The 27,437-nt window shown below is 44.4% G+C and overlaps 1 protein-coding gene across 1 annotated transcript in view; it reads left to right on the top strand.

The window, feature by feature from the left end:
• Positions 1–27,437, top strand: part of nrp2a (neuropilin 2a) — a 62,468-nt gene that overhangs the window by 10,024 nt on the left and 25,007 nt on the right. The window contains exons 3-7 of the mRNA XM_062414443.1: positions 10,242–10,423; positions 17,980–18,210; positions 19,793–19,948; positions 20,578–20,747; positions 21,683–21,838. Coding sequence (XP_062270427.1) covers positions 10,242–10,423; positions 17,980–18,210; positions 19,793–19,948; positions 20,578–20,747; positions 21,683–21,838 — 895 coding nt within the window. The remainder of the gene's footprint in view (positions 1–10,241; positions 10,424–17,979; positions 18,211–19,792; positions 19,949–20,577; positions 20,748–21,682; positions 21,839–27,437) is intronic.

Below are 27,437 nucleotides of genomic sequence, written 5' to 3'. Positions count from 1 at the left end.
GAGGCTTTTTAAAGAGGGAGCAGATGCACTCGTGTCATAATAGACAAGGCTGGATTAGTACTCACAGGGGCCCCTGGGCACTGACACTCATGGACCCCCCACACCGTCTCACTGTACAAATCACGTCCACCCGATGTTACCCTCCCTGGCCATTAAAATTATTTTGAGCTTCCAGTCAAGTTAACATGTCAAATCACGCACCTGTTTGTCAAAAGCTGAATAAGTACTTGAGCTGAGCTGGGAGCAGGTCTGCCTACACTCCAATAAACCAAGTGCTGAAGTGCTCAAGATGATGGTAATATTAGTGTTCTCTGGAAAACCACCCAAGCAGACAGCACAACAGTTATGACTGATTCATGTGACTGCGTATACAACAATACACAGCACAGCTGAATACTGGTTTCCATATAAGGGTCAGTAAGTGAGTGAGTCAACTTCACACACTGCAAAAGCCAAAAGCAACTTATAAAGCAAACACACACACACACACACACACACACACACACACACACACACACACACACACACACACACACACACACATACACACACACACACACACACACACACACACACACACACACACACACACACACACACACACACACACACATATATTCCTTCAGAGATCAGGCGCTAAGATTCCAGCTCCAACTCAAACTTAAAGCATCAAACATCATCTTCTTTCTTTCGGTTTCTTTTTTTCCTCTTTTTTTTGACTTCCCCACTCTCTCTCCCACTATAATAGAAAGTCTGTGAACCCCTCTTTTATATCAGAGTAAAATTGCTTTGACCAATAAGGACTTCAGAGTGTATTATTATTCTAGCTGAATGGTGATTTGTTGTGACATTTTCATTAGTATTCTGCCAAGGCGTTTTAAATCATTTCCTGTAGAAGCGCACAGATTTTAACATACTATTATAATTCACTGTCAGCGGTTTTGGCTTGATTCTAAGTTGCTGATACATTTTCCACATTCTGACCACACCAGGTCAATCGCAAAGGAAATTTTAATTGTAGATTCAAGCTTTCTGCAAAATGCAGACCATTAAATGGACTGTGTTTGTGAAATAACTACTTATTGGGCACATAAGCTTTCCCGTCCTTTTTCACATTCACACCATTACACACATTATGTCATGGATGCTGCTTAGACTTTTTAAAAGCATCTCTGCTGTAATTACTGTGTTAAATTCCTTGCTCAAAGGCACATCAGCTTAACATAACCTCAATAGTTTAAAGAGCAGAAATTGTTGCTCATTTCAGTTTCCACTCCCCAAGTTTTTGGCCTCATTCGCACGATGGTGAAAACAAACGAGCAAAGCGGGTCACAATAAAGACTGAATGGAAGGAATGATTCAAATAATTAGTCCGTGTTTTCCTTCCATTGGTGAAGTCAGTGAGTTAGGGCAAGAAACCTGGGTCAATAAAAGATATTTTTGGTTTTATTTTTCTGGGAACCAGATGATAGAAGCTCTTGACATCCAGACGGACAACACATCGAGTTATGCAGCACAATCGGAAAGTTGAGGCAAATTTTGAGAATCATTTTTGTGTATGTAACAATTTATCTGGCATTATCAGGACAATCCAGCTGTAATCCCCTTCCATCTGATAACCAAATGCCAGGCAACTTTTGAAAAGCTGTGTCTGAGTTTGGGCATGGAAGACAGATAGCATGAGGGAAAGACAGACCAGATGGATTAAAGAAAAAAAAAATCATGATGTAGTTTGAAGTTTGTGGGGGAAAAGTCAGAGAGGGAGGATAAACATCGAAGGGAAGGAGGAGAAAAAGAAGAGAATGAAGGCCAGCTGTTTCTCTGGATATGACTATGTTGGTCAGTTTCCTTTCTCAGAGACATGAATAATCCAAATCATATGGTCTCCTATTGTCTTTGACCTCAGAGGAAGAAGGAAGGAGTCACGGTCTCCTCTGTTTAATCCAGTTTTATACAATCGAGTCAGGGAGAATGTTGCACAATTCACCCATTCAGAGACTTTTCTTCGTCCATTTGGTCTGTTTAAAATGACTTATCAGTGTACTCATTGCAATTATGCCCATTTATTTCTCCATTCTTTGTTCCAGCCCTCCCATCTCTCTGTAAATTGAAGAATTAATAATCCTAGATGGGTGTTTTTGCATTGTTCACTGACAAAGCACTTTGTCTGGCCAGGAGACAAGTGTTACTTTCATGTGTACATCAATGGCCGCTTTGGTGAAAGGGGTTTGTAATGATTGTCAGCCCTATTCACACAGTTGCATCATGTTGCAGTGAACTGGAAATGTTATTCTGACGTCTTGGCTTTGTGTCTCCAGGTTTCTGACACTTTTGACAAAGGCAAAATATGTTGCATTATTATCTCCCTCCCAATATGTTTCTCAGTAGTAACGCTTTAACACCAGAGTCACTGCGTCAACAGTGTGGCACACTGGACTTCCCCACTGTAGTGCAGAGAGGAATGGCTCAGCTGTTGATAAGCAGTGTGTCAAGCAGTTTCTCACAGCCCAAGGCATGCAGGGCAGGAGGAGGCCGAGGGAGGAGAAGAAGAAGAAAAAAACGAAATGCCTTTCCCTTCCACCGAGAGTTTTATTAGGATGGGGGGTTTTTTTACGCTCGCCTGGAGGACTTGGCCTTCCCTCTAACACACACTCCCACTCAATCTCCCTTCATCCTGCATGTATGAGTGTGTGCGCATGTGTGTATGAGACACAGAGTAAGTGAACGTGGGTGGCAAACGGCGTCTACGTGTGAGTAACTTTGCAAACATGTAAGCAAAAGCTAGTTTATAAGAATAGCCGCTCCACTCCATCCCTCTTCCCTCCATCCATCTATCCATCCAGCCTCTGAGTGATCCCCCATCTCAAAGGCCCATTAGAGAAATCATGGATCACGCCTGCATTTATTTATGCGTAACCTCCAGCACTAATGTGTTTGCCCTTCTGTGTTTCATGGAGGATGCATTTCCCTTTGGGGCACAGAAATTACAGCAGAAATAAGTGGAAAAAGCCAAAGTACAGCTCGATATTCCTGCTCCTTCCGTCCTATGTTATGCATTTTACCCGGATTGATCCGAGTCCTGTAGCACTGTTACGGGTAGCTTCCTTTTTTTGCCTGAGCGATTAGGCACGGTAGTGTGAGTGAGCAGTGAGTGAGTAGATTTTTGCATGTTTTCACGGTGAGGGGAATCGCATGGGGCGAGGGGAGCCGGAGGGGTGCAGAGGTGGAGGGCTCATCGTCTCGGTCAGGGCTGAAAATCTGCGTGACAGCTAGGATTACAGAGATGGCAACAGAGAAAACCGGTGCTGTGTTACCTGAAAGACGCAGAGCTATGTGGTCTGGACTGCTGATCGTGGAAACAAAGAACACAATAAAAAATATACATGATAACATGGTGATAGAGATTGTAAATGGGCATATGTTTTGAGTGGATACGCTTAAGAACACAAGCACGTACACACTTAAGCCTACAACCTGTCGGTTTAAGAGTGCTCATAAACCATCATATCCCCCCTTGGGCACTTTAGGCTCTTATAAAACCAAGAAAAGGGCTTGGTCAGCCCATGCAAGGGGTCTAAACTCTGGGTAATATCCCTGGCCAGCTGGTGATTTTCCCTCAGTGAGTTCAAACAGTCAGTACTCGGACGATATAACATAGCCAAACCGCGGCTGTGCCGCAGCAATCAAATCCGCAGCCTTATACAGGCGCTCCATGTCTGAGGTGGCACTTTAATTCAGGATTTCTTTTCAGGGGAGTCCGGCCGCGTGCCAAATAGCTCTTACCTCCAGGCTGCCAGCCGATTGATGTGAACTAAATGTAATAAAGGCTAGATGAAATATCAGGCCCATATCTCTAATGCAATCTGCCATCACCAAGCCCCAGGATGCTACCTAGTGATATACCAGGAGCTGAGGAGGAGAGAGAGAGAGAGAGAGAGAGAGAGAGAGAGAGAGAGAGAGAGAGAGAGAGAGAGAGAGAGAGAGAGAGAGAGAGGAGTGAGGTGGAGACGACTCTCCCTTCTTTCCTCTCTTTCTCTTTTGCTTCATCTTCCTCCCTCTCTTTTCTTGATCTATCTCTTTCCCCCCCTTTGTTCTTTCATTCTCCCTCTCCTCTAGCCTGAGGAGAAAGTGTTTTATTTTTACACACCTGAATTAAACATAGGAACTAGCAGAGTCACATACAGACTCATACACACAAACACATACACACACACAGAAGCGCCATAAAACTGTAGTCATTCAGGAAGATGCATTTCTTTCACCTTTTTGGTTTTTATTTTCTCACTTTTATTTGGTTATGTGTTATTGGATGTAGCCTGAGGTGGAAAGATTGAAAAATATAACTTTATACCTTCAAGCCTGCGACATGTCCGGTCACAGAGAGAGGTGTCACCAACATTTAACAACTTTCGTGTGTGTCTGTGTGTGTGTGTGTGTGTGTGTGTGTGTGTGTGTGTGTGTGTGTGTGTGTGTGTGTGTGTGTGTGTGTGTGTGTGTGTGTGTGTGTGTGTGTGTGTGTGTGTGTGTGTGTACGCGTGTGCCATGATATCACCCTCTCACTAATACCCGAGGGTGGGGGCAGAGAGGTGTGGGATCAATGTCTGTATTCCGCTTGTAATGGGAAATCGATAGATGATCAGCAATGGCCAGAGGGAGAGAGAGCGTAGGAGATGAAGAGAAAGAGGAGGACGTTGATGGTTAAGGATGAAATGAGAGACAGATGAGTTGCCAGAGGTCATGACTAAAGGGAGTTGTTGAGATTCTGATCCGTCAATATCTGGCACTTGGCCGGCGTTTAGGACAAGATCATGGTCATCAGCATCTCGCGGTCATGACTATAACAGCTGTCATTGCTGTAATGATGATATAATAGGTAGGAAGTGTGATTAAATGTAAAAACCAGTGTTATCAAATAATTCAAAGCTGTAAGGTTAGTCTATCCTCGTGCAGCACTGTTTTTTCAGTCCTCTGTATGAGATATTTGCATACAAGCAAAGGTGGACTTGTGGATTTAAACTGAAATGTATGTTGGTGTCTGGATGTATTGCAATGCAGCGTGGGAAAGCTTTCATATATGTTGATAGAAGTCGATTAAAATGCATCCAGCAGGGGCAGCAGGGTCAAGGCTTCAGCCCAGACAGCCGTTATAGTCTGATGTTTCAGATCGATGCTGCACTAGAAGGTCCGGGGGCCGAGACCAGATTGCCTGTGGTCAGCGGTTTGGTCCCAGTCATCTGTAAGTATGAATCTGTGATGGACAGCAGAAGAGGGAGCTGAGGCATGAGGAGATGAGGAAGAGGAGTGCTATTTGTTTTTTGGTCTAGATTGAAGATGGCAGGCCCTGTAGATCTGCAGGGATTTTGCTCCCAGCATCTAGTTAATATTTCAGAGGCACTTATGGTTTATTAGAGTCCCCTCCGAGGGCGGGAGGAGTGGGTGGTAGTGTGTGTGTGTATGTAGATGCCTGTGAATTTCTGTGTGTGTGTCTGCTATACACCCTCCTCCTTACTCAATTTATGCTTCTGTATGTCATCAAGAGGGAGAAGAAAGAAGACGACAGACGCTTCTTCGTTGTTTACCGGATCGGAATCCTGTGGGTTTCTGCGATCCAAGAGTGGGAAACAAGGGGGGAAAAACAGAGCGGAGCAGAGGAGAAAATCATTTCAACTGGAGGCCTCAAGTGTCTGAGTAGAGCCAAGTTTGGTTTGCTTATATTTGTGAACAGCTGTTACTCTTTTATCACCATAAACAAAATAAATCAGATGACCATGCCGCCCCCTCAGCAAATTACATGTTAATCTTTTGTGTAATTTCGATTCGATTCGAACTGAGTGCTTCATGTATATGTAGATGAAGCATAATGAAACACAATATCAGGTAGCTAAGTGAGAACTCATTTGCTGAGGGAGATGACCAGACTGACTGGTGTTTATAGCAGGGGGGAGTGACCACTCAAGGTGCCCTAAAGCCACAAAACTGGAGTTGTTAGACCTATAAATATACATACGCACAGTGTATACATACCACAGTTATGTTTCTCTGTGGCGAGGCGCCGATGCCTGCAGGAAATGTCCCTGGTCCCCAACAAACAGCGAAAGGTGTGAAAGGCAATTAGTCGTTTTGGCAGAGGGGTGGAGTGATATATGAGAGTGGAGGAAGAGAGGACATGTCTGGACTGGTGCAGAATTACTGGCCCTGAAGGGTTTTTAGTTTCCTTAACCCCTCTCCCTCTGCTTCAGCTATTCTCTATGGGCGTGAGGGGGGGGCGGGGAGGACCGGTGCCCCATAATGGCTTCCTAAACACAGGGCCGGTCATGCAGTTCCAGACAGACTTCCAGACAGATAGAAAGCTGGGAATGGGGAATGGATGGTGTCAGACATAGGCGGGGTTTTGGATCAAAACAACTCCTAATGGAATCTGGATCTAGATGAGGGGCTGCGTGTGTGAGTGGTGCTAATGTGTGTCTTCGTGGGTGTGTGTGTCGCGATTTATGTGTATGCACATGTGTGTGTGTGTGTGTGCGCAATGTCCTGGAATGCGTTCAAGTGTGTGTTTGAAAGAGACAGACAGTGGGCTCTCACACGTCAGGCCCTCATGCATGTATTCATCAGAGCCTGGGGAGAGGCTGAGCGAACAGGTCAATAATCACATCTGAGGAACACTCACTCACTGACGCTAATCCACGACAGGAGAGAGGGAGAAAGAGAGAGAATGAGAGAGGGAGACAGAGAGAAAGAAGGAGAAAGACCCACTCCAAAATCAATTAAAACCTAATTAGGCTCCCAGCTCTTTGGTTGGCCTTTTATCCGTGGTGTTGGCAATACGACGCTGAGTATGTACACACACTCCTGTGTTCGTCTGTATCAGTGTGTGCTTGTGTGTCTGTCTATCTGTGTGTGTGTGCGTGTTTGTTGGCACATTTCTGAGTGTGTGTTTTCCCTAAGCATGTGTCAGTTACAGCCCTAAGCAGACGTACTTAGGGATAGTCGTGGCTCTTACAGGCTCGGTGTGGGAGCTCGCCTCTAAAGCCTTTACGATCACCTCTGTAATGCAGGATTACAACCAAGACATGTATAAGAGAATTGGACAACGGCTACTTTACTCACTGGCATGAGTGCTCTTGAGGCCTTGTGCTGATTTGCTTCAGCCACAGCCATCGCATACTTTAACTGCAAGGATGTAGAGGAAGCAAGCATGTCTTCTTACCAATGTAGGAAGACACTCCTGAACTTCCATTAGGTTGAGCAGGAAGGGGGGGCAGAGAGAAGGAACAGCCAAATTTAATGCAACAGATGTGGCAATATCTGTACTTGTATTCCAAAGTCTAGCTCAAGCTTAAAAAATGTTGGATCCTGCAATTCCCATAATCCAACCCCACTTTCTAAAATAGGTTTCTATTAAAATAGTTGTCCACAAGCCCAGTCCTCCAGCTCCACACAAGATTATACCACTGTTTTCTTAGGCTGAGTCAAAGGGTACTTAGCATGACTATTATACTGATGTGTAAAATTGTTGGACCCACCCTTAACATTCGAGTTCAAAAATAGGATCTTAATATCTTTCTGAAGCCAAATCAGAACAATTCCCAAAACTGATTCATCACAATTGCGCAATAACAATACTTGGCTGTTCATTTTGTACTTTTTTTGCAATCATAAAACCGCCCTCTTCCTACACACTGTTGTCTGTCAGATGCTTGCGTGGTGCTGACAATGTTGGCGGTGACATTACAGGCTCAATGCAGCATTTTCACACCTTCATCCTCACCTGTATGTGCGCTGCTCTGACCCAGATTAATGTGGTTGGGATTATCCCTCCATCAACAGTCTTAGCTTGAATGCTCTGTATTGGAATCAATACACTGCAGGAATGAGATAGCCAAAAAAGAAGCTTAGTGACTCTACTTAATCCAGGTTTCATTCCAAGCTGACAGTACAAAAGCTGTATTAGTGCTTAGATGCCACATAGAAACATAAGCTAGTGCTGATTGGTACCTTTCAGCTTTACTTGGGGAAGTATTGACAAAAAAACATCAACAGTTTCCTGTTTAGAACATGATGAAGTTGCTGTGTCTAAAACCCAGAGAGATGTCTGTGATGCTTTTTCTGCATCAAAGAGTCCATCAAAGTAATTAGTGAGAGAACAGCGGCCCTGTTGACTTTTAACGGCTCCGTCATATGAACTAATTGAGACGGGTGTGTTTGCATGCGTGTATGTCGGGAGGGTGTCCTCAACAGCGCTTCAAAGCTCCTGCGGCGATGCAGTTAGTTACGCAGGGAATCACAACATGGGAGGAAGAAGAGGCACTTTAAGAATAAGTGAGTGAAAAAAAATAGGGATGAGACCAAAATTACAAGGATATTATTCACAGTTGCACAACTTGAAATACCACAACATGCATATTTAGCAGGAAATGCAGATATATACACACACACAAACAGCACCAACACAAACATACGCTTGGAAAAGTGAATGAATGCCTGTTCAGGAAGAACTTCAATCCAGTAAAACTTTATGTAACTTACTTAAAACACTACTTGAGATAGTAGCAAACAAAAATTACAGAGATTTCCACACCTTACAATATTGTCACAACCCAAAATTATTACTTAAAACCCAGTAGTTCACAGGCATGGGCTCGTCCCTTCTTAATCATATCAACAAAGCTACGGTATCAATTACTGGAGGTTATGCACAGAAGGACTGTGTTTTATAGTAAATTACAGTTTTGCGTTGTACTAACCAGTCGTAACAATACTGTCAAGTAAATGTAGAAATTGAAACTTTCCCCGGAAACAGCATCTGGAGTAGCAGATGGCTTCGTCTCTTAGGACAATTACAGTGTAACAAAGAGTGTAAAAGCCATTTAAACACACTGGGGGTGATGCAAGGGTACTTAAACGTTAAAATAAAACATCATTCATTAGGGGAAACATCTACTGTGTTCATCATGGCTCATGCTGGAGTGTTTTTACCCACGTTATCTCTATTTCTAACATTTATTAGACAAATGGGCTCATATTTGGCCTGGCATGGTAACAATATTGTGCTGGATTTGAGGAGTTTCCCATAGTGACAAGCATATTGACTTTCCTGACAACGGGTTTTGCCCTGTTTTATTTTTTCCGGATGTTGTAAATCCACCCATGCGGCATTCAAAAAGGAGTAAATCAAACATCACCCACATACAGTTAAGTGTGTGTCTGGTCTGTCTGCGACTGCGCTGTTGAGTCTATTTAATAACGTTAGTGGAATGACACACAGGGCAATGAGCTAATTCTGGATCAGCCAGGTGGGCTCTCTCTCTCTCTCTTTGTCTTTCTCTCTTCTCACACACAGACATAAAGACACACACACACACACACACACACACACTGACCTGACAGTTAAGAATTTGCTTTTATCGTTCGGGGTCAGTTGGTTAGTCAAAGGTCAAGATGAGCTGAGAGCTCAAGCATGTGGAAGCTAAAATGTGAGGTGTCTTCACATTTATTTATCCTAATTTCTCTCCCTAAGCCCCAACCTCACCCCCTGCCCTCTTAATGTCCTCACCTTTCCTCCCCTCAAGCTCTTACCTCTTTATTTTTTCATGAGCTTCTCTGTCTATTTTTACACTCTTTTTTAATGAATCTATCCAGCTGCTTATTTGCCTGCATCTTAACCCTCAGATTGCAGCGACTTTTTCACATATGTCCTGTTTGAAACACAGCCCTCCCTCCTTTTTCTTTCCTGTGATCCAAAATTCAAAGATTTGGGGTTTTCTGGCCCCAAGCTGATGTCAGCAGAATCTGAGTTTGTTGTCCTGAGCAAAACTGGGTCGTATTGGTTAGAGCTTGATTAATTGAATGCAACAGCGGAAAAATAGCACATGTAAGTTGGAGATGGTTTGATTAAGCATGTGGTGAATATATTTATTCGTATTTTAGCATTGTTTTATGTTCCTTTGCTTGGACAATGTGTATTCTGTCCTGAGGCTGAAGTCATAATGGTAAATAGCTCCACACCTGTCTGGTTTTTATTAGCTTAGCTTGTTGCATAACCCCATAACTATCTTTCTATGTTTATCTCCCCCAGTCGCTCGCCTTTTATCTATTTACTTCTCTTAATCTCTTCCTGCTGTACTAAGCTCTACGTAAACTAAAAGTTACCATCGTTTTCCGAAATGTGCCTGTGACAAAACATTTCAATGCAACAAGAAATGACATTTGTCTTTGTTATGTCTCCTTTTTTTGTGGCTTAGGTATGACTTCATCGAGATTCGCGATGGAAATACGGAGAATGCTGACGTTCTGGGCCGACACTGCAGCAACATCGCCCCGGCGCCAATCATCTCATCTGGCCCCTCCCTCCAGATTAGATTTGTATCAGACTACGCCCATCAGGGGGCGGGCTTCTCTCTGCGCTATGAGATCTTCAAAACAGGTGAGGAGGACGTATTAGTAGCAGTATGGAATGATTATTTATTTCTGAACTGTGTGTTTAAATGTCTGGAATTATCCAAAGACTTGTGGGAAACATGAGTTTCAGACACATTTTCTACACTATGAAGCAAACATAAAGGCTTTGCTGTAAATTAATACTTAAGTTAATGATTTTGTCCAGTTTGTGCCATGTCTTTTCTCCACATCAATGACCCAAAACCTGTGATCGTTCACCCCTGCACTCCCCAGCACTCTCACAACAATTTACATCAGCAGAGGCAGCCAGGCATGTAAACAAAAGTTAAAGAGAGAGGGGAAAAACGCTTTTTTTTAAAGTACTTTCACACCGCCTGAAAGCATGTGAGGAATGCTTGCTTAATTGGAGCGGGATCAACTTCCTTTGGGTAGATGAGAAAGGCTGGGTGTAGGCGGGAGGAGGTGGTGGCGGTGGTGTTGGGATGATGGAGAGAGCTCCGAGGCAACTTGGAGTTGGACTTTAGGTTAAAGGTTTATGGGTAAAGGCGGAGGCGAGGAGATTGATGGGGATAAGTGTGTGCCGAAATGGAATTTTCTCGAGGTCATTGAGGTGCACGAGGTGAAGTGCATTTTGCAGGTGAGGGTGTAGTGGGAAGTATATTTGTTTTGGTGGCAGTGGGTGGGGGTATTTGTGTGTGTTGTGGAAGGAGAGGTGAAATGATCAGCTGGCCTTGAGGCAGCTGAGAGATTTATGCTCAAATGAGTCACCAGCTGATTGTCTCCACAGCATTTTAGGTAGCTACTAAGCCAGCCAACATTCACTTAAATTGTATCTTGATTGAAAAGCAAAAAATTGAAAGAGGCTTTCAATCGAAAGCCATTGAAGAAAAGTAAAAATCCGGGTATATGGAGCACAGAAAATAAGAATTTCTCCTGCAGAAAGAACGCATTGAGTTATCACCTCCTACATATGAAAAACATCTCTGGTTTTGTGTCAAATGAATGTGACCCAGATTTGATGTTCAGCTCTGTTACCAAGGCCACCAGCTCGAACCCCGATAATGTAATAGTGTAGATTGCATCTCTCTCTCAAACACACACAAACACACGCACGTACACACACATATGGACGGATGGATTGAAAGCTGGTGGATGGGGGATGCGGTTGCCATGGCTTTAACAAGATCCTGGTATAAATTCAGGGGGTATAAGAGATTGTGTCACTGTGTGAGCACATGTAGGTGTCTGCTCGCTGCGTGCGTGGGTGGTTCCACTCAGCTTGTTGTGTGAGATTCTGTCTGTCTGTGTGTATGTGGAGGCGGACTTATAGATGCGTGTGTGTGTGTGTGTGTGTGTGTGTGTGTGTGTGTGTGTGTGTGTGTGTGTGTGTGTGAAAGAGAAAGAGATAGAGGTAGTGAAAGAAACAAACAGACACAGTGGGGAAATGATTGGGGTGAAGGGAGAGCGAACGACAAAGGAAGAGTGAGTCAGAGAGTGAAAATGTATTCAGGATGCGTGATTGAGGCCATGTGTTAATTACAGCATTTCCAGCGCCTGCACGCTCTCTCATCATAGCTGTTTGTCTTACCGTGGCAGGCCTGGGCCATGGGTGTCCACTAAACACAGTTTACAATTTCTGACGGGAATTCAGAGATCCCGACTGAGATGTGTTTATTTACCAGAGTGGAAGTAATTGCACTACTATTACTATAACTTTAACTTCAACTTCAACTTTCAACTCTATTTGCTCCCGGAGGGCAATTGGTTTTGCGGTAAGACATAGATACAAGATGATAAAATTCAAAAAGAGTGCATCAAATGGGGGTGGGGGTATGTGGGGAAGGCGGGGCACTGTATGTTGCAGGCTTGGGGAAAACAACATTGGTCCTAGGTTGACCCTCCCAATCATAGAAGTGCATCCAAGACTAAAGTGCTGAATTTTTGGACATCAATTACAAAATCAGCACATTTCCAATGTAAATACAGTATGAATATGAAAGTACAATTCAAGAACCTGTTGTATTTTTGTGTATATGAGTCATTTTAAACATTTTAGCATTCCAACACATGAATATTTATTTTGCTTTAGAGATGTTTTGATTAAACTGTATTTAAAGTCAGTATCAAAAGTACAGAAGTGTGATGGTAATCCTAAATTGCACTGGACTGTGTGTGTTCAGTGTATCAGTTTGTGTACGTGTGGGTGTGTGTTTGTGTACAGTATGTGTTTTTAAAGGGTGCGTCCTAGTATAGATAGGAATCTCAGCACACAGCTGGGAGCTGTGTGTGTGTGTGTGTGTGTGTGTGTGTGTGTGTGTGTGTGTGTGTGTGTGTGTGTGTGTGTGTGTGTGTGTGTGTGTGTGTGTGTGTGTGTGTGTGTCCAGCTTCCTTCCAATCTTAAGCAGACAGCTTACAGCACAGGCTGACCCCCGGTTGACCCCCAAAACTGTGTCTAGGAGTCAGACAGTGTGTGTCTGGTTTTGACTGTGTATGAGGGTGTGTGTGTGTGTGTGTGTGTGTGTGTGTGTGTGTGTGTGTGTTAGGGAGATAGAAAGCGAGAGACAGTCATATCTTGGCCCGTTTTCCGTACTAGTAACTAATGATACTGAGGCTTGTTTTTGTTTTGTTCATTCAAGCTTATTACATAAGCGGTGACTGCAACCACTCTAGGGGTTTTTGGATTGAACAAGCAATCTGTGTGTGCGTGTGTGTGTGTGTGTGTGTGTGTGTGTGTGTGTGTGTGTGTGTGTGTGTGTGTGTGTGTGTGTGTGTGTGTGTGTGTGTGTGTGTGTATGTGTGTGTGTGTGTGTGTTTAATGGGGTACAGTGCAGTGAAAGCTAATTATTTCCAGCAAGGAGGAGCAGGGGTAGACCTATGACTCTACATCCATCCTGATACCCCTCCACCCCTCCAGTACACCTCCTGAGGGGAATCGGGGTCAGAATTTGCCCCAAAACAACATCCTTCCACCAAACCCCCACATCCACACACACACACACGTATGCATTAACCCTACTGTACAGTGAGAGTGCACAGCTAGCCTCCTCCCCCTTATTGTTGTGGCCTACTTCGCTCCTACTCATGCGTGCTTAACCCTTTCATTCAGCCCCGACTACAAACCCCCCCACGCACCCATCCATCCCTCATATACAGTACTTACTCTTACACACAGTCACGTGCTACTGACGCTGTTACCACGGCTACAGGGGGAAGACTTGCCAGCAAAGGCCCCTTTTTCCCAGTTCCCCAAAGCCCACCACTAGCGCATTGGGGGCAGACAATGTCGCAGCCAATCCCGATTTAAGTCAAGGCCAAGAGCACCCCAGGGCGTTAGGTCCCCTCTGTGACCGCTGGTGACCGCTGCCTAGCATCTGCGGAGTCGCAACGGGAGCTCAGCCTGGGGCCGGACCCCCACCCAAGCGCTAGTCATAACATTGAGGCTGTGTGTATTTCTGATGCTATCATGCTGATTGGATGGCGACCGTTGCATCAGCAATGGCTGATTGCCATGCAGTGTTTATTCCTGAATCACCAGACTCATCCGTACACTGAAATTACACTCAAGTAATTAATCAGCAAAGGTAAATTAAAGTCATGAATAAATAAACAGGATGAGAGCAAAAAACTGCTTAAGACTGATCAGTGATGAAGAAAATGTGTCTCAAAATTAATTGATACGACAACTGTATGAATAAGACTCAGTATATCTAGAGCTATCTTTGATCATGAACAGCAGGAGGCTTCATGGCGTCTGCTTTATTCATTCTCAAAAATTTGATGATGGCATTCCATTCCCCAAAACATAACAGAGGCATCAGCATGAGTTAGAAGGAGCGTCCCTCTCTATATAAAGCATCTTCAGACTGGTGCTGAATGTCTCTCAAGGCCTATAAAAGTGTGGAGTGGTGGCACGCCAAGTATGTTGTTTTTCTTTTCTCGGGTCTTCTTGCTGTTCGCAATGTTGTTGTTGTTGTTCTTGTGGGTTTTTCCACCCTAACCCCCCTGAGTAGCACGCCCTCTCTGCCACATATTCACACACGCAACCCATACACACACCCCTCTTCAGATGCCTCAGGAGGGATTTTCTTCAATGAAATCTTGAATTGAGCTCAAACAGGGGTTACATGAGAGATCCTGCGTGTATCTGTGTATGAGGAGTAGATGTATGTCAGATGCAGACAGGCAGGTAGTGAGCGGAGGGCGAGGTGGTTTTGATGTGCGGCAGACACTCGCGAATGCAGAGGTGAGCCCTCAGCGAGAGTTGCGTGCCGAAGAAGGGGGGGTGGAGCGAGACAGACGAGACAGAGAGTTAAAAGAGTGAATGAACACAGACTCTGCACGCCGCTGCTGAGGAAGAGAGGGAACAAGTGATTGGATGAGAGGAGAAGAGAGGAGGAGGGAAAGGGGTTGCCCTGACACAACATGTGGAGCTGCTACTACATCAGGCACTCATGTGCAAGAGGCGAGCGGTTTCTACCCAGCAACTCACCCGCTCGCCCCCAGCGTCACACATTCACACCATGACCTCCCCCTCTTTGCCAGCAGACATCTCTTGCCAAATGGCAGCTCATGGTGCGATGCAAGCACCAACCGTGGGCCATCGTAACACAGGCATGTGTATGTGTTTGTGTGTGTGTGTGTAAGAGATGGGCGGAGAGGTGATGGAAGGAGGCAGTAAGGGAGGGGGCTTGTTTTTGGCATGTTCATACACTGTGAACTAATGAGCGCTAACGAAAAAGAGGAAGGTACTCATGCATACGCAACACACACGACACGCACGCTCAAATATGAGACCTCATGCATGCACACAGCGTTGGCACGTGGCAGCTCCGAGTGTGTGAAGCGACTACTTCGTGCACATCGACTGCAAAACACACACACACAGAGTGGTGTGTTTGGAGGCGATGGAGTCAAGCTGTGCTCAGGCTGAAGTTTTAGGCAGTGGGACTCCAGACTGCTGTACCGTGACCCAGTAAGAAACAAGGCCAGTGTGTTACTGGGTCTCACACATACTGGGAAGCTGTCACACACACACACACACCTTCAGACACAGATAAACACAAGAGGCACATACCAAGAGACAAACATGCCAGCAGCAAAAGATACACACAAGGAGTTTAATAAAAGGCACACACGCTCACACGACATATGGCTCATACATATTGCATAGTTAATTTACTGTTAATTATAATAATACATGCATATCATTGCTTTAATGCATTCATAGCATTTATGTTTACTCTGATTTATGCCATCCATTCATACACACAGCAACTGTAGACACGCACACACACTCAGACACACTCAACACAGAGAGGTGAGGTCAGCAGTTGAGGGGATGGGAGATATCACCGGTAGCTTGCTGTAAATTGCTGTCATATTTCAACATGCTTAGTGTGTGTGTGTGTGCCTGTGTGTGTGTGTGTGTGTGTGTGTGTGTGTGTGTGTGTGTGTGTGTGTGTGTGTGTGTGTGTGTGTGTGTGTGTGTGTGTGTGTGTGTGTGTGTGTGTGTTCAGGCAGCCAGGCTCTTAGCATGAAGTCACATGATCCAGGGTTTTGATGTTGCAGCATGTGTGTGGGAGTTGACACGAGGTTGAGGGTTGCTTTTAACATGAGGAAGATTGATACCTTTGTGTCAACATCTTTGGTACACCATTTGCACATTTGTAAAAAACAGATAGGCTGACAGACAGGTACATACATACATACAAGTTGTAACTACATTACTAGACATATACATATATAGTGCCTCAGAGTGAGTGGGGCAAAGAAAATACTGCAAGATAATTGGCATAAAAATAGTGAGGAGGAAGAAGCAGATAAAAGGGAGCCGATAGAGGAAAGGAAAAAACAAAGAAAAGAGATACAGATGGTGCAAGTCTTGAGTTTTTCCCTGTCTCTGTGTGCTGATTGGGGTCAGTTCTCTGCCATTAACCAAGTGTAGACAGGGGAGGGCCAGAGCAGCCCGTCGACCCCTCCGCTTTTATAGGGCTGCCTGATAATAAGGACTGGTGCCTTGGAGGAATGCTGGAGAAGGAATGTGCTGTTAACATGTCTGTGATCCAAACGCTGCTTTTATGAATATGTATCTGAGAATCAAATACATCCTGGCAGTTCTCTGAGACTGTGCAGTGCTATTGACTAAATGCAACCCCACTTTCCCAGGTTTGAAACCCACCAGAGGCTGCTCCCCTGAGTCTCTTCAACCTGACCTCCCTATCTGCTTTCCAACAGACTCACTGTTGGGAAAATACTGCAAGAGCAGACACTTTTTCTTATGCTAGGTAAAGGCTTGACAGCTATGAGTGTCTCAGCAAAGTAAAAAGTAATGAAACGAACCACATGTAATTTCAGCAGGAGAGAAGACAAAAACCAGCGTCCATTGCAAGTGCACTCATAAATAACCACAAGAGGAGCAGTAACTTAACTGCCATTGGTTCATTTGGAAAGGCCACCACTGCAGGCATTTCTGACGTGCAGTTAAACAAAGACCTAATGAAAACCCTGCAGTCTGTTTGTAACACTATCACATGAAGACATTCACTGGTCTGGCAAGCATAAAAATACAGATACAGCAATACTGTTTATAGCCAACATATAAAGATAGAAGTGTTATAGGAGAGACTGAGTGTACAGATTTAGAAAAATAGCCAAGGTTTGTGAATGAGACTGTGTGTGTGTGTGTGCACACGCATGTGCGTGTGTATAGACATTTGGTCCCCTGTCTATTTTATGCGCGCTCTCTCCCACCCTCATTGATGTGCCGGTCCATAAACACTCGGCCGTGACTCAGGCTCCCCAGTGGGCTGCGGAGCAGTGGCTGATGGGAAGATGATCTGAGCCACACAGCTGCCGCCACTCAAGGTGAGCCGCCCAGGGCGCATAAATCTGCATAGCTAATGAGGAGCCGACGCAAAGGGCCCACTTAGAACCATTACACAACGTTTGTGGTGTGTTTGAGTGTGTGAGAGTGTGAGAGACACTCCGACAACGCAAAAGAGAAGGCGAGGGGAAGAGAGAGTGTTAGAGAATATTGCAGTGTATGCAGTGGAGTAGGGGTCAGTCTACTCCCCTCTACTCTTTAAGTATGTGTAATTTTATAGTTTATGTCAAACCTTTGAGGGTGGGGTCTTTTAAGGCCACTTTAAAACCATAAGACATATTCGTCCTCTTCTGAAAGAATACCTTTTTGTTCATATCTTTACTGGTTTTGAGCACAGTAGTGGTTGAAAATATTGATTCTTTGTATTAAATATGCTGGCAGGTTGGGACACAGACGCAGGGGGGACACAACTGGCAAAAAGAGTTATTATACTGTTCGTATCAACACACCCACTTGAGCATTTGCTCACTGTGTATTTTCTCCTCCATCTGTAATCATAAACTGTGTGTTTGTGTGTTTCACCACCACAGATACTATATATTTTAGCGTGCTGTCAGTGATGAACGACTTTCTGGAACACCCTCTGCAAGTCAGATGAGATATCCCCATGTGATCGATCACTTACGGCTCTATCTTCTCCTTATATGACCAATTGCTTATTCCTTTCTAAATATCTTCTTATCCTTCTATCCACTCAGGGTCGGAATTCTGCTTCCGCAACTTCACCAGCTCCTCCGGCATGATTGAGTCCCCTGGATTCCCGGATAAATACCCTCACAATCTGGAGTGCTCCTACATGATCATCGCCCCGCCACACATGGACATCACCCTCACTTTCCTGACCTTTGACCTGGAGAACGACCCACTGCTGGTGGGAGAAGGTGACTGCAAGTACGACTGGCTGGACGTGTGGGACGGCCTGCCACAAGGTGAGGGCAAACAGACATGCTTATAAAATCGATGTTTCAGGGTTGTCCAGCTAACACACACACACACACATGCACACACACTGTATTCATATCCACATTCAGAACTCGTGCAATCCTCCCCTATTCCCACACTGAAATTTACATACCAGTCTTCAATTTCCTGAGCGGACGCCGCTCTCTTTGATGTAAGCAGCCTTGCCTTGCATTCCTTTACATTACATAGAGGAAACATTATTTCACACTGGGAACTGAAAGTGCTTCGACACCCCAAAGGAGCAGCCCTTTCCCATGCCCCTCTTCCCTCTCCATAATATCACCCTTCCTATCCTCCCTGTCCTCCCTCCTTATCACTTTCCTTCCTCCCCCCGGGCGAGTGAGAGTGACGGCCACGATGAGTATCTGTTTATATCCAATAGGAGGTGCCGAGGATTGCGAAAATGGCCTATCAGCCAGGATCAGGAAGTGGAAAGGAAAAAACATTTGAGGATGTTATCAAGGGCTTTGATAGTGACCGCCATAGGGTAATGTTAGTTGCTGTTCTGCTGATGAAAACCACATTAGTGGTGGTGAGTGGTGTATTTCCCACCTCTCTCTCCCACTTATGCTTGCTTTCCTTTACCCCCCTTTCTTTCCTTCTTTCTTTCTTCCCCTCTTTTTTTAAATATCAAGCACAGAACTGAGGATTTGCTCTAATTATTCCATTTTCAGTTGCTAAAAAGGGATCCAAGTGGATTTAAAATTCCAATTATAGCCTTGAATTTAGGAGCTTTGATAGCTGAAAACAATTTATACCATTCAAAGTTGAGAATTAGGAGGAAATTAAAGTGTAACCCAGTTCCAGTGAGCTGAGTCCTCGGGCATGAAAGAGGGATGGGAGACAAGACGGAAGGGTGAAGAATTCGGTGTCTGGCGAAGGAGCTACTCTTGAGACTATTGTAATCCTCACTGGTGTGCATTTGTGTGTGTGTGTCTGTGTGAGTGTGTGTGTGTGTGTGTGTGTGTGTGTGTGTGTGTGTGTGTGGGTGTGGGTGTGTGGGTGTGTGTGTGTGTGTGTCTGGTGTGTGTGTGTGTGTGTGTGTGTGTGTGTGTGTGTGTGTGTGTGTGTGTGTGTGTGTGTGTGTGTGTGTGTGTGTGTGCAGCTGATCCCAGAGCAGCTTGCATTAAGGCAGGGATTCCAATCCCCCTGCCGGGCCCTGGCTGAGACACACATGGCAGATGGAGGGATGGACAGGAGAGGAAAGGGAGAGAGAGGAATGATGGGCGGAAGAGAGATGAGAGATTGGGGGGGGGCATGCTGTGTCTCATTAGACAACACTTACTGAAGCAGTGTGGATAAAGGAAACCTGCTTTTGCACAGCTGGATTCCTTTTTTTATTGTTAATGGAAATGACACATTGTTGCTTTTTTGTTTTTTCACAAAGATACTGGGAAGAGAAATATTTCCCTTTTTTTTGCTCATAACAAATGGTATCTTATAGTAAAAGCAGTGAATGCAACGAGATAGATAATACTATAAATTAACCAAAAAACAGCAACATAACACACTTATTTACATTGTTTTGATTTATGTGTTTGCTTGCAGTGGCTCCTCTAATCGGCCGGTACTGCGGAACAAAGATCCCTCCAGAAATCCAGTCGTCCTCCGGCCTGCTGTCCCTGTCCTTCCACACCGACATGGCCGTGGCCAAAGACGGCTTTTCCGCCCGCTACAACATGACACACAAAGAAGTCAGCGACTGTGAGTGCGAGATAACTTTTAGCAAGTGTGTGTGTTTGTGCGTGCAAAAATGCCCTCTCTGTAGGTTTGTTTACCAGTTTTTATCCCCATCTCCATTTTCTTCCTTTCAAGAGTTTCTTCACCATCAATCTCTGGTGACACTCATCTTTCTTTCTTCATCTTTCACTCCTCTTACCCTCTCGATCTTTTCAGCTCGCCTACTTTAATGCTATTTCAATCTCACAACTCTCTCTCACCCTTCTCAGCCTATTTTGCTTTCTCCTAAGAGAGCATGATTTCTCAGAGGTGGACTATTTTCTTTTAGAATATAAATGAACTTCACCTCAATTTACCTCTGCTCACCTTTTGGACTGCTTTCTGTATCCTTCTGCCCTTTCTCTGTCTGGATTTACCTTTTCGTCTCTGTCTTCAAGCTCCAAAATATGCTACTTAGATCTTCTTTCAGCCTCTTTAAAATAATCCTCCTTCTGTCAACTTTTCTTCCTTATGTCTCCTTTTTCCAGTGCATATATAATTCTTTTCCCTCTAATACAGCTTATGACCCATCTCCACTTTAAAGCTCCATCCACAAAAAAGCAATTCACACTTTCTCTCCTTCATCCACCTCTTTTTTCTCTTTCTCCCTCCAGCGTTCCACTGCAGCATGGCACTCGGTATGGAGTCGGGGAAGATCAGCGACGATCAGATCAGCGCTTCCACGTCTTTCTACGACAACCGCTGGTTGCCACGGCAGGCTCGCCTCAACAATGATGACAATGCCTGGACACCCTCAGAGGACAGCAACAAGGAGTACATACAGGTCAGTGGTCAGACGTAAAAGAGTTTTTTTTGTGCTGCACTTCTCAGAGATTACATGTTTCTGCCAGGGTTTCCTGCCAAAGTAGTTGCATTTTCTTAAACTCAGGTGGAGCAATAAATACAAGCTTTCATGACCTTTATACACAATAATCACTGTGCGAATTAGCAGCCAGCAATTGAAAATAGGTGATTTAAATACCATGATCATTTCTGTGTTCATTTATCTAAAGAGACATTATTTTCAAGTATCAACCAGCAAAATCACACACATTTCAGATATGAAAATTTCAATAATGGTAGTTGTAAATAAGATTAAACACACCTCCATAGAGATCTGCTTTCAGTTTCCGAGCACGGTGAATGTAGAGAATTCATCTTAGTGATACTAGCATGAAGGAGAAGATGTGCAGTTCACCATCATCTCGTATACAGTGAGGACACACACACATGAGGAGAGGAAATGGAGGAACTGTGAACTGATGATAAGGAAGTGCTTCTGTGCTCTCAATCTTTTCCTGTCTCAGACACACGCGCGTATGCATGCATACGTAGACACACACGAGCACCTAGGAGAGTGCTGAGAAGCCCTTGATTGATGAAGGTGCTCTTCAGGAATGCATTCGAACACTACGCCATTGATCTTTGCCTCCAGCTTTCCTCCCCTTACACACGACAATGCACACACACACACAAGCAGACACACCACCTAGGCTTCCACGGCAATAGGCCCACAGTCAGTGTCCATCCCCTGCTGTCTGTGTGACAGATAGACACAGCAGCTGGTTTGTCTCTGTTATCTACATCAGCGCTGAGCATCATAAATCCCTCCTGGAATCTACACAACCCTGTAGTTCAGTTCCTCTTTTCTATTCAGTTTATAATAAAGTACATCTTCAATCGAATTTTAAATCATTTATTTTTTGCTCGTTTTTCCAGGTTGACCTTCAGTTTCTGAAGGTTTTGACGGGCATCGCGACACAGGGGGCCATTTCCAAAGAGACACAAAAGTCTTACTACGTCACCACTTTCAAACTGGAGGTCAGCACCAACGGGGAGGACTGGATGGTCTACCGGCACGGCAAAAACCACAAGGTAAGGTTTTATTGCACATGGAAACCCCAAACCTACAATGAGATTAACATAATCTAATCAAGCTTTAAAAAACACACTCTCCCCAACGAGGATTTGAACTTGTAACCACAAGTTCCCCTTTCTTTAACCTTTATACTACGATCATGATATATTCTCCAATAAAAGAGGCTGTTGTGTGCGTTCAGGAGGCATATCAGTGGATGCAGCATTCCTGAAGGAGTCTTTCCCATTCCAGGACTGTTTATGAACCTGAGTCATGACCCTAGTCGTGAGGCAGCGAAAGAGGTGATGGGAGGGAGGAAGCAATAGAGATAGAGAGAGGAGCTGACAAACAAGAACAATAGAGTCCTCTATGTGCCCTTATCTGGGCTAGCTATTCATCATCTCTCTCACACCAGCACACACAAACACACGTACACCTGATGTTGTGCAATCCATGGAGTTAACGGAGCAGACTGAGCACGTGTGCTCTCACAGTGCTTCGATTTAGCGTCGTATGTCCATCCTTGCTTGTTTATGTGTGTTTTTACACGTGTGTAGGGAGCGGGGGGTCATGAAAATGCTTGTGCATGAATAGATATACAGTGCAGGTAGTTGTTGTTGTCACGGTGAGACCGACAGTAAGCCTTTCTCTGGGGGATTCGAACACTGCCCCTCATATCTGGGTTAAGGTCACTGTGGATTTCAAGCAGAAAAATAGAGAGTGGCAAGGGTGGGGGTGTGAGTGTGTGTAGGAGGGGGTTAATCCACACACACACTTAACCACAACCACTGTGGGCCCCCTTCTGTGTGTTCCAGTGATTGGTTTGGGTGGGGCCGGTGGGGGGTATTTGATGTGGAGATTATTGAGCAGAATGTGGATTTGACTTAAAAAGTCAACATCTGCGCAATTTATTAGAACCTGTCAGAAACCCCCCACACCTTCCATGCATACACACACACAGATAAAATCCACAGATCCCCCCCTTTAAATAACCTCTGGATGATCTCTCTGTCTGGAGGTCTGTGCATGTGTGCGCATATGTATATGATGTGTGTGCCCATCTGCACCCGTGTAATCTGAGTCCACTAATCTGTCTGAGCAGGAAAAAAACTGTTCACTTTCAGACATGGACTCAGACAGATGCATCGACATACATTTGCGAGAGATATTTCTTGTGCTTAGAGTGGTCACTGTCATTTTTTAATTGTTGATGTTTCGGCTTTTAGAAGTCCAGTTGGATGATGAAAGATCGATTAAAAGGTAGCTGGTTTTTGCTCTAGTTTTTTTCTTGGGGTTGGTTTCTCAGGAAAAAAGCTTGGAATGACTGTTGCAGTAGAAAGTATACAATGCCGTAGCCAAGTCTACACTGAACTCAGTATTAACTTAAGCAACCAAAGAGTTTGGGAATATTCCTCAAAACCAATCTGAAACCACAAAATACGGCTTACTAATGGGACATAACATTATCTACACGGACAGATTAAGTATACCATCTGTTTTTCATGATGATAAAGACAGTTAAAACACTTCATGCGTGGTAAGACTCTCAAGTTCTGCTTAAAATCCACAAGGATTTATTGTGCGTTCGCTCTCTCTGATGTGTAATGCATCTTAGATTAGGTTGGATAAAACTTTCTCTTTGTACTTCTGCTGACCACAGATGAGCAAAGATGGGATTCAGGGATGATTCATTTTTGACAAATCACATGCTGACAATACAATTTGCACTCATGATTTCAGCCTGGTGTTCTTTTATAGTGCCCAGATTAAAAGAGTTTGCTATACTTTCATTCTTTTCATCAGCCAGGTTCTCCTCTGGTCCCCGCGGGCTGCTGTTGAATCTTCCGTGACTGCTAATCCACCAGTCATGTCATACAAACTCCCAGTTAGCCCATACTAAGCCCACCAAAGAGCCCTTAAGTGGTTGAAGCTCAGTTCTCGTCAGGGGGTCCCGTAATGACTAGGATTTGGTTCTTCTAATTGTCATTTAACAGTGAGCTTGAAGCTAATGTAGCTTTGGATGAGTGTGTGTGTGTGGGTCGTCAGTGCACAATATGTGTGTGTTTGCGCAAGGATGAGCCATGAGTGTATCTGTGCATCATATGAATCACCCATGAATAAAAGGATTGGCTTGGCAGTGTGTTTGTTATTGGGAGAGACCACATTGCCATTTATTGTCAAGATCGGTGGCCTTGTTTGCTGTGTTAACAAAGATCGAAGGATTTAATGCCAATAAAGATTATAGACAGAAAGAGAGGGAGACACACAGTGAAAGAGAGAGGCAGAAGAAGCAAAAGCTTTGTGGGGAAATAGCGCTTTATTGTGCTGTAGGAAAAGTGCTGTAGGAAGAGAAAAACACCAGCTCTGCAGATTGCAATCACTTCAGTCACACTAGCAAACAGGCTTTGTGTGTGTGTGTGTGTGTGTGTGTGTGTGTGTGTGTGTGTGTGTGTGTGTGTGTGTGTGTGTGTGTGTGTGTGTGTGTGTGTGTGTGTGTGTGTTTTTGACTAATTTTGTGCATGCCGACACATTTTCAGTTTGACACCCATGTGACTTGTTAATTCTAAATCACACTACTCACATATGCACCTCATTACTTGATGAGACGCTAGCACACTTTAGAATTGCATATCTATTTCTCTCTCACTCTCTGTCACACACACACACACACATACACACTCACAATCACACAGAGTATTTTTGTAGCAATAAACACACATATGCGCCCAAACAAATTAACATTTAAGACACACACACTACCATGTGTCTGTGAGGAAAATCCCATCAGCCCCAGTGCTAACCAAGCATTGTGTTGTTGAAAACCATTGTGAGGTTGTGCTAAATCTGTCCAACACACACACACACACACACACACACACACACACACACACACACACACACAAACACACACACACACACACACACACACACACACACACACACACACACACACACACACACACTCAAAGTAACCTGGGAGAGAGGGGGAAAAAGCCCACACAGCATTTCACCCTGCTCCTCCATCACACTGTGTCACACACCAACATAGAGACATACACACACACACACACACACACACACACATACACACACACACACACACACACACACACACACACACACACACACACACACACACACACACACACATACATGCAAGCTCTTTTGTTCACTCAGTCATTCTTCAAGCTAATACATGATAGAAACATGATTCTGCATATGCACACACACACATGCTCACAAACAGGGTCCGACACATCTGGCAACATCGGTACAAAGACTTCGACATAAGGTGGTGTCAGACCATTTCAAAGGATCACTGCTTCAACCGTAGCCCGCCCGCACACACACACACACACACACACACACACACACACACACACACACACACACACACACACACCACACACCACACACTGCTACTCCCTCTTAGAGCCAGTAGTGGAGAGCGGCCAGCTGGAACCAGTTCCTACTGTCAACATCTTCATACCAGGAACGAGGAAGAGAGACTAGAGGGGTGAATGTCTGAAGCAAAGATGGGAGGAGGTAATAGCGAGAAAGACAGATAGAGACAGAGGGAGTAACTAGAGCAAGAAGAGGAGGATGAGAAGTGTAATGGACAGAGAAAGAGACTGGGATCGAGGGAACAACACAGGGATGAAAAAACGTCCAGGAAACGAATAATGTCTTACGCAGAGCTCACCACATCTCCCAGCGGTGCCATCAGCTTGAAGGAAAACACTGGCAGAGAAAGGAGACATGTGCCAAAAACACAGAATAGGGAGAGAAAGATGGAGATGGTAAATGAATCACGCTACGGGGCATACATCTATCCACGCCTCATTTTCCAGAGAACCAATATTCTTTGCTCAACAATGGAAAAACTGCAAAAAATTTAGTCTGTTTAGGATTCATAGTAGCTTCTTGTTACTGTCTATTTGCTGGTCCAGAGCTTTATATCTGTAGAAAGGCTGTTTACTGTAGCACACATACATCTTTCACAGTGACCTTGTTCTACAGAGAAGTCATCAATAGTTAAATACCCATGGTGCCTGCGTCCCGCCAATGTCCACACAAACACGTCTGACCGTCGTATACTGCTATGTGTGTGTATGCGGGGCTTCAGACTATGAGGGAGGCTTCGTTATATTTTCATGACTCTCCACACCAGGAGACACAACATGACAACGTTAATTATTCAGCCCACCTCGCCTGCACATCACGTGAGGGTTAGAGTCGCATAGACACTTACAAAAGATGGGGAAAAAAACACACCAGTCGCCAGGCAGATTATAGAGAGTTTTGCCCTTGCAAATGCCACAACACTTCAACTTCTACACAATAACAACAACTGGAGGAAATTATTAAGCCATTAAAGCAGCTTCATAGTCAAAGAGTAACTGTGTTACCGACAAGTCGGTCAGTGACCAGCCATCTGTTTCCTAAGGCCATTGACCTTTAACCTTAAAAGTAATAGATCGGGCGTTAAATGAGTGACCCCTCAGGTACCCTGACAATAGATGAGAGGAAGTGGAGGGGGCAGAGGAGGCTATGAGCCAACTGACAACATCTCATTGTCTGTGGATCTTTCTCTTACTCTTTCTACTATCTGAGTCTTATTCTCTCTCCTTTCACATCCCAAAAGAAAAATGGAAAAAGCCTCTCGAGAGCTGATTCTTATTGAACAAATTGTTCTTTTTGTGTCAGTAATGTCGACCATATATTCCCTGCTTTTATCCAAAGATGAAAAAAAAAAGGCAGCTGGCAGTGTTGTAATGCACCAGCTAATGGCCTTTTAGTCATGGTGGGCATGTTGTATGCTGGAACAAGATGTTTCTGGGAAGTTTTAGCAGACAAAAACGAACCACCCACTTTTAAGACTATTTATGGATATGATCGTGTCATGTCGATATCAATTATGTTTTAGCACAATTTATCACAAGATTTCTGAACATCAAGCAAAAATTTAAAGTGTCCGATGATATTTTTGCAGTCAACTTTAAATGCAGACAGTAATTTATTTTAAGACTGATAAATGCTATTACATTTAGCTTTTTGGCCACATTATGAGATAAATACTCAGATTTCCTGTCTCAGCGATGAATCTATTCGTTGTTCACTACCACTCCCCAGGTCCTCTCCCACATTCCGCTGTTCGTATTCCTCATTAAGTGATATCTGCTGCCCTCCATTCAACCTTTCCTTTTTCTCTCCTTGCTCTCACATGCTCCTCCGCCCCTGTCTTCATCTGTTTTTAACTATTCTTCTGAGGACTATTCCTCCCCGTAGTCATTTTCTGTTTTTCAGTGTCTGCTCTGTCTTTCCTCCCGGCAGCTCTTTGTTTCACAGCAAGAATTATCTGGGAGTGGTAAAGATGGTTCGGTTGTATATGAGGCAAAGCTTCCATCATACGCTTGTCTTTGTGTGAGCATGTGTGGGTGTTTACATAACCCCCATAAGAGCCCACATCCACTGTTTGGCCTCTTAAGTAAACATAACGGCTGTCGATCCTCAATCCAGCAGCAGATACAGCAGAGATAGAGATAGAGATAGCCCTCTTATCTGTTCAAACACACACACTGCTTTGTATTGCCATTGTCATCTCCACTTGATTAA

Source organism: Scomber scombrus, chromosome 24, assembly GCF_963691925.1.
Source record: "Scomber scombrus chromosome 24, fScoSco1.1, whole genome shotgun sequence".
In the NCBI taxonomy this organism is placed as follows: Eukaryota; Metazoa; Chordata; class Actinopteri; order Scombriformes; family Scombridae; genus Scomber; species Scomber scombrus.
Note: the sequence above shows the minus strand (reverse complement) of the source record. Positions and strands in the feature narration are given on the sequence as shown.